General features: G+C 44.1%; 1 protein-coding gene across 1 annotated transcript; it reads left to right on the top strand.

The window, feature by feature from the left end:
* Nucleotides 1-1,301: 1,301 nt before the first annotated feature.
* Nucleotides 1,302-4,508, top strand: LOC123112323 (uncharacterized). Its single transcript, XM_044533282.1, has 3 exons — nucleotides 1,302-2,714; nucleotides 2,818-3,038; nucleotides 3,806-4,508. Exons 1-3 carry the CDS (start codon nucleotides 1,466-1,468, stop codon nucleotides 4,409-4,411), a joined length of 2,076 nt encoding a protein of 691 aa, XP_044389217.1. The 5' UTR covers nucleotides 1,302-1,465; the 3' UTR covers nucleotides 4,412-4,508.
* Nucleotides 4,509-8,824: the final 4,316 nt, after the last annotated feature.

Here is an 8,824-nt window from a genome sequence, read left to right on the forward strand (position 1 = left end):
TCAGCGAGAGCTACACCCACAATTTCCTTGTGAAATTCCAGTGCCGACGAGACTGCTTTTGCATGCTCGCATTTGAACAAAAAATGACATATATCTCCAGCTCCAACCTTGCACACTGAACACTATGCATTAGTTCCAATATGGCAGTTTGCCAATACACACAAGCATGGGATAGCATTATGCAAACAACGTGAAAGATACCTCCGATTATGGCACATTTGGCGATACAGAATGACATTGTGCATGGGAACGAGGTACCTTCGATTCATACGTCTGCAGAGTATATAAGGAGCTACTGACAATCTATTAATGTCGCCAAAAGGTACTTGGCGGAAGATATCCTAAAGGGAAAGATGCCACTTGTTATCGAATATGTTAAAGCCACACCAAGGATTCCTATTACACTTGCCTGGACGCCTCCTCCTGTGGGTAAGGTGTCGCTTTCGGTCGTGGCGCTTTTTTTGAATCGGATGGCACAACGGCCTCAGGGATGATCTTGCAGCACAACGGTGGGACATTCATATTGGTTGCGTACATGTATTTGTTCAATTGTAATGATGCACATCGATGATGCAAGGCATGCCTCTTGTACTACAACACAATGAGCTTCCGGTCATCGTGGAGTCAGACACTATCTATCTTCAAAGACGAGTCTCTTTCGGTCACCACATGGTCATCTTGCCATGGAGATCATTGCCCTCAGAGAGGGTTGCGAGTTTATTCCACAAAACTTCACCGTACCCAGAATAGAGTTGCAGATTGCTTAGCGAGTTACAACCCTACTGAATGTAGCACAATTGTCTGACTACACAGAGGGCCCACATGTAGTGAGGATTTTCTGTTTCTCAATTGTAACTCTATCATTTTGGAATATAACTCTTGTTACTCCGGCAAAAGAAAAAACAAGTGAGAAATAAATTGGGGTGGGGGGATGGGGGTGTGTTAGCAAGTTTCAGTGCATTACTCCTCTTGTATTTTTTTTGAACTATTATTACTCCTTTAGCTAGGTCCTTGGGAAGCCTTTCTCGAGTCGAGTTATTTAAAAAAAGGAAATCTAATATATTTTTTGAGGAAAAAAAGATATCTAATTTCTTTAGGCCAAAAAAGGAACCTATTTTTTTTGAGACAAAAAAAAAGAAGATCTAACACGTCGCTAATGGGCCAAGATGGGGCGGGCTTGTCTGAATCTGAATTGAAACGAGGCACGCAGGCCCGCCTAACCGCACTTGGCACGAGACCAATATATTATTTCAGTCGTGGAGGAACTGGGCTCAAAGCCCTGGACATATAGCTGCCCCGGACTCTATGCTACGGCCACCCTGCGGAGGTGTTTGGTCCTTTTAGTCGGTCGTCTAGGGTTTCCTTCCCGTGCAAGAAGGCAGAGGGGCGGCGGCGACGAAGAATCCAGTCCAGAAAAAGAAAGAAGGGAGAGGGCCGGCGGCGGCGGCGGTGAATCCAGATTGAGATGGAGTCGTCGAGTGTCGAGTCTTGTGAGCCGGCGGAAAGATCTGTGGCGGGGAAGATATCAAAGATGGGGGGAACAGGGAAGGCGGTGGTGGCGATGGCGACGACGGGGAAGAAGACATATGAGCAGGCGTTTCTGGCGACGACGGGGAAGAAGATATCGTTGCAGGCGTTGCTGGCGACGATGGGGAAGAAGACATCTAAGCAGGAGTTGCTGGCGACGACGGGTAACACATCTAAGCAGGAGTTGCTGCCGACGGGGAAGACTGCGGGATCTGAAGTGCGGAAGGCGGCGGTGTTGTTGACGCAGGTTGCGAGCTTGCGTGGAGGGGCGGGTGATGTGAGAGAGACGAGGGAGCGCCTGATTGGCCAGTCTCTGGAGGCTCTGTCGAATGCAGAAGTGTTGGCCTCACTGGAAGAGGAGGAAGCAAGGAGAATGATAGCTAAGGAAGCCAAAACTGATCTAAATGCCTACCAAGTCTGTGATCAGGAGGAGGTGGCGCCGGAGCTCGTGGTGCAGATTATGGCGGATGATGACGATGAATATGTTAAGTGTGAAGCAGCAGCTTCTGAAAAGGCATATGATCCAGCCTTTATTCTCAAGAATGACACGATGACGACGATGATCTTAGCGGACACCTCTAGGGGGGAAATTGGTCTGGCTGAGGAGGTGGCTGTGGCGGCTAAAAGTGGACAGCAGAAGAAGAGACTTAATCTGTTGACTGAAGAATTTTTGGAGCTACTGGAGGAGGAGGAAGCAGAGAGAAAGATAGCTCACAAAGCCAGCACTGATCCAAATGCCTACCAAGCCTGTGATCAAGCGGATGATGATTGGTCTGATAAGGAGGAGCGGCATGGGGCGATGGAGCTCCTGAAGCAGAATATGGCGGATGACGATGATGTGTCTGCCAAGTTTGAAGCAGCGGCGCCTGAAGAGGCTACTGGGGATGAGATAAGGATGATGAGGATCTCTGAGGAAGCGGCCGAGGTAGCTGCTGAGGAGGAGATGATGATGATGGGATTTGGGGGGCTGGCTGAGGAGGCGGCTGAGGAGGCGGCTGAAAGTTGGGAGCAGAAGAGGAAGAGGAGAGGTGACCTGTCGATTGATGAAATGATCGCTAGAACGAGAGAGATGGTAGGGGAAGTGCCTGAGGAGGCCAACACTGATCATAATGCCTACTGTGCCCGTGTTTACCGTAAAGATTGGGACTGGCTCTTTGCCCCACTCTACGGTCCCTTCGACAAGACCAGTAAGTGTCCTCTTCCTCCAGCCCTATCCTAGCTTTGCTGCTGCTCTTAATAGCATACGCCTCCTATTAGTATATATCACTGACTGCGCTATTTGCCATGCAGCATCTATCCCACCCTCGTGTTGCAGCCACCATCACCGTAACTCCTTGGCCAGGCCACAGCAAACTCTTCAGATCTTCTCAATCAAAGTCAGAAAGATAAAGAAGCCCCTAATGTGGCCATTGCATGTTTTTGGTTCAGTCGCTGTACGGGATAAGGTGGATCACAATCGCATTATGGTCTTCCATCGCCAAAGGGAGAACTGCCAAACCCTCACCAAGAAGGTTTGTTATCCTTGCTACTCCATGTGTACACACACGGCTTCATTGGTCTCTACTTTCAACTAACTTCATGATAAGAGTAGGCATATGATTTGAAACACAAAGCAGTGCCTTCTGCTTGGGATGCATCAGTATGAATATGAGATTATGCTCATAAATTTGAGTTGCTCTAACTATAGTTGTAACTAACTACCAAATTCATGTCGATGTGGGCATGTACAGTACATGTATAACCTTGCAAAGTGTGTGGTATAAATTTGATGTATTAAACAAATGCCAACAATCACCGAGGAGCTTTGAATACTCCGTGCATGAATACTATTTGGTCTGTTGTTCAGCTAACTTCAATTATTTGCTTTCAAGTCTGGTTTGCCTAGAGGTTCTAGACATATCTGTTATGGTTTACACTTCCATTATGCTACTCAACGTTTCCTCTTCTTTGGCATAACTTGTTAATTTAGCTTCCTTCCATCAAACTTAAATTGCTGTGATGATTTGAAAAGGCTTGCTCACCTTACATAACTTGCCGGCTCATGCCTCCTGGCTAATTTTGCTCAACATAAGTTGGTTCTGCGGTATTTGCCTGCAGCAATAAGTTTCTAATTAAGTTTAGGAACAAGTCCCAGTTAAGAAGTGGTTCATGTATAGGTTGGCACTTATCTTTGTCAAAATGGTGTGGTTTGTGTACATTCGACTGTTGATGGTCCCAGTCTTATTATTATAACTGAAGGATTACTATTTACGCAACCATATATTTGCATGCTATGCAGGATCGGTCTCTTATGCTGACGGGTCCCACCCGTGGAGTTGTGGTGGATGTACATCCTACGTATATTGAAGTTGATCTGAAAGTTAAGGGCACCACTGAATCGGAGGACATGGATTTAAGCTATTTAGTAGTTGCGTCTTCTCCTGGCGGCCCGTCTTATCGTGCTGAAGCTAGCAAGCTTAGCACATTGGAGTTGACATATGTTCGAATGTACGACTCTGTGGAAGCCGCAATCAGTGTGAAGTTGAAAAAAGATGGGTCATGGCCTGGTTGCCGAGGTTTATTTACTGCCAGTACAGCTAGTTTAGAAGACATGGAAATCTTGTTGCTTGCTTTCAAAGGTGATAGATTGCCACTTGATGGTAAAGGAAGGATCGAGTTTTCACGCCGTGTAGTCAGCGTTGAGCTTCGCGGTAAGCTAATATTTTCTGCGAAGGCACTGCAAGGTAGTGATGAGAAAGGTGTGAGAAGAGTTCGTAAGACTTTTACTCCCAAAAGAGCTGGTAAAAGCAAGGAGAATATTAAGATTGGTTCTTGTGAGATGGAGGTAACTGTGACATGGTCCCTTCTTCCGAGTTGCAAGTTTGACTATGATAATCCTTTGTAAAGAGCTTAAGGTTGGCTTCCGTGTTCTCTTCTCTGGCAATCTGGCGTAACTGGCTTTGCTGTTATGTTGTGTTATAGTCCAGTGGTACTCTAATGAACGGTTGTCAAGTTGTCTGAATTGATATTATGTAGTACTCCGTACTACTTATGACACTATTATGAGTATGCTTTAGTATCAATTGCTGCCTCTAAAGAGAAGCTTATATTCGTTAATAATCTCATTGCCATAGGTGCCTTAGAATGTTATTTTGATTTGTGACGGCACAGCATCCTCATCCCTTTCATTGAAGCAAAATTTACATCCGGCAAGCTCGGCCCCCTCGTTTCTCTGGCGTGTGGGCCTGTATGCTTTGTTTGGGCGGCCTCACTGTGAGCTGGTAGTGTTGGCTTATTAGGCCTTCTCAGTTAGGGGTCAAACTGATTCTCGAAAAAAAAAAGATAGGGGTCAAACTTTGGTCATAAATTTAATTTGTATCTATATCAATATGTACGTACTTATATACTCCCTCCGTCCGGAAATACTTGTCATCAAAATGGATAAAAGGGGCTGTATCTAGACGTATTTTAGTTCTACATACATTTCTTTCTATCCATTTTGATGACAAGTATTTTCTGATGGAGGGAGTAGTATATAAGTACGTATTCCCTCCGTCCAGAAATACTTGTTGGAGAAATGCATAAAAATAAATGTATCTAAAACTAGAATACATTTAGATACATCCATTCCTCTGACGAGTATTTTCGGACGGAGGGAGTACATATAACGGAAAAAAAATGATGTGCTTGGTTGTTAGCCGGGTTTAGGATTGATGATGTAAAAGATGGATCAATTAACAACATACCCCCTCCGTTCCTAAATATTTATCTTTTTAGAGATTTCAACAAGTGACTACATACGAAGTAAAATTAGTGAATCTACATTTTAAAATATGTCTATATACATCCGTACGTGGTAGTCCATTTAAAATCTTTAAAATTATAAATATTTAGGAACGGATGGAGTAGATTTTTGGGGTGCTAGTTCGGACATGGGACATGATTCCTTGTCAAAAGATTGGGTGAACAACTATCTTTTTTACCTGCTCGTCGTCTCAGATCTGCGCGGGAGGACGCATCCTGTGCAACGAGCCATCTGATGCAAGTGCACCAATGCAATCTGAGCCACTGGATGCACGATGCAGGCGTATCATCGATCCAGATCGTGAGCTAGGGTTACTGAAATTGGCCCCGACGCCTCTCTCGCCCGGTCTCCTGGGCCTCCCGACTTTCTCCCCTCTCTCATGTGTATCTACTTCCGGCGCCTCCGAAGCACCTGCACCCCTCCTCGGCTTCAAAACTGTTCGCAGCATGGTACAGCCATGTGAGTAGAAACATGTTACAACTCAGTATGATGCCAACATATTTCAGCAATACTTCTCATGTATATGTCCCGATGCACGTAAATTGAATCCATATACATGTGCTAGCAGCAGACTGACAGTACAGGTGGACTTTATTAACTGTAATTAGATACTTTGTTTGATTAGGCAATTCTTCAATCGACCCGTAAAATTTTCAGATTTGCCATACTTATCTTCTTTTTGATTTTTCTGTAACACATTATATTAGATTGCAGGAGTGAAGCAGCGGCAAGTACGGACTAGTTTTTTTAATAGACGAGTAAGATCAGCAATGTTGCAGAAATTCCCTACAACATGAAGTTTAATCTTATCCAACCATGTTATTTTGGTGACCTCTCCTGGTTCATATGCATCTGAAAGTTGATGATTTTTGTGATTTTCAGGTATTGTCTGCATGTTTAGCTACAGGCTCGTCTATAAGAAAAACAAGTTTGTTGTAGAAACTAGTGCTCTACTTGCATCAACTTGGTCTCTTTCAGATGATCTCGGGAGTTGCATGGCGCTCATTCATTTGCCTAAAGCAAAGAGATATTATTGTCTGAATGCTTCGGTCGGAATGCACCTCTACCTCTGATTCTAATATGATTGATGTATGTGTGGAGGAACAATCACATGTATAATAGCTCGAAAATGTCGAAATTGAGAGCAGGTGGCATTCTTTTTATGAATTATCAGGGGCCTTTTGGATGCTATTCGCCCTAGTACAAATAACAAAACCACATTAGTAAAACCTTAAGACATGCATATTTTTTGACGGTTGTTATAATACCTCTTTCTTTTGGTTTACGATATGCTCTGACCACAACATTTGGTTAGAGCAACACTTGCCACAGACTCCATGCTGCCTATTTGTGGAAATTTAATGACTAAACATTACATGCATCATGAATTGGTAAGATGACTAACTTACTAACAAGTGGCACATGGTAGTATTGTTACTTCGTGTGCATTAGTAGAATGTGGATCAGAACAAGAAAAAAGATATTGGGAATATAATGTAATTGGGCATATTTCAGGCACAAGAAGAACTAATAATGCTTTTAGCATGTTCAATTGGACATCATAGGTGCACTTCCCATTGTAATACCAATGATAAGTTCGCCGTGAAACGTAATGATGTTGAAGAAGAATGTCAATCCTACTGCTACATTTGCCAAGATATGAATATGTCCCGCCATACTTTGACTACGTGAATGGCGAAGCAATGTTTGGAATTAGTAATTGGGGGCACCTTGCATATCAGTGAAATTAGGTGAACTTGTAGTAACAAACTTGTCGTGGAGCTTGAGAGGTATTTTGGTGAGTTGCTAATGTTATTTTAGTGAACTTGATGTCGTGGAGCAATTCTGAACTTCCTGGACGCGGCATGGTAAATGCTGATGAGGCATCATTCCTGCACTCTGTAACTGAGTAGGCGTACTGTATTAAAAGTATGAACAACATTCTGGTAATGAAGATGCAATCACTTTCCTTGCATTGATATGCATGGCATTTCTCACTGTCTCCAGTTACCAAAGTTGGGGCTGCTTTTTATTCACTCGCCTCACCTGTATGTGCTGCTGTTGTTTGTTTTCTTTACCTGCAAATATTGCAAATTTGGTTCGAAAACAGAAAGGGAACTCTAAAATACTTCCTCATGCATTCTGATGAGCAGTTATGTGGTCTTCGGGGGTGTTTTAGAGGGTGCTTGGATACGTTTTAGTCCCATGACTAAAGGTAGTGGGACTAAAACTTGCTAGCCTCACCCATGCTCGGATCCAAATAGTAAAGAGACTAAAATCAAGTTAATGAGCATTTATTATCCTCCAAACCCTTCAATCCAGAACTCGCCTGTGTGAAAGGAGAGGAGTTAAATGAGGAGAGAGAGGACTAATCCATATTTTAGTAGGGGTAACCCGACTAAAATTTTTTAGTCTCAAGACTAGTTTTAGCCCCTCTTTAGTCAGGGGTGCTTGAAACTTTAGCCTCTTAAAGAGACTATTTTTAGTCAGACTAAAATAAGTCCCTTGGATCCAAACACCCTATTAGACTAATAATCTGACTGAACCAACCAATCAATAACCCCTATATATAAGAATTGAATGGATCGCTATAATAATCCGTTCCAAACCAACCAATCAATAATCCCCGGTGTTCCCCAGTGTCATTTGGATGATCTAGATAAGCCACATTTCCCTCAAAAAACTGTTCATTTTTTTGAAACGGAGGCAAAAGCTTTGCCTCATCTCATTAAAAAGAAGGGGAATAACAAAGTCTGCAGAGGGCCATTACACCTCACACAAATGTAAAAAAAAAATACAATTCTACTCTCGCGGCATCAAAGAACCCAAATGCTTCGCCCCTGCGATAATCCAGAGCCTCGCCTCCGCTTTAATAGCCTCGACCAACACGCTTGGCAACCTACATACATGCTGGAACACCCTCGCGTTTCTCTCTTTCCACACTTCCCAAGTAACAAGCATGATGAGTGATGAAATCGCCTTCCTCCTATGTCCACGCCTAAGGACCACTGCCGACCACCACTCTTTGACCATGGGGATCCCGCTCCAGGCCGCCACATCCAGTTCGGGGGCATCCACCCAAACTCTTATTGCATTCCAAATGCGGGCAGAGAACCTGCATTGGAAGAGAAGATGAGCTGCGGTCTCTGGCTCCCTCTTGCAAAGTTGACACAAAATGCAGTTGGGCCACCCTCTTCTTTGCAGTCCGTCGGCCGTCCAAATTCTATCCTTGATAACTAACCACGCAAAGAACTTGCACTTGGGCGGTGCCCAGTTCTTCCATACCACCGTGGTCATGTTGGAGGCGATCGCACCTTCGAATTGGGCCCTATAGGCCGAGGCCGAGGAATAGATACCATCGGCGGTGAGGTTCCACTTGATATCATCGGGTATGTTGTCCTATAGGTGTACCGTAGTGAGCTTCCCCCAAAGGGCGCAGAACTGTTCAATGTGTTCCACCGAGAGACCTCCAGACATGTTGATCCATTGTATCCAATGGTTTTCAAGCAAGGC

Source organism: Triticum aestivum, chromosome 5B (genome assembly GCF_018294505.1).
Source record: "Triticum aestivum cultivar Chinese Spring chromosome 5B, IWGSC CS RefSeq v2.1, whole genome shotgun sequence".
Classification (NCBI taxonomy): domain Eukaryota; kingdom Viridiplantae; phylum Streptophyta; class Magnoliopsida; order Poales; family Poaceae; genus Triticum; species Triticum aestivum.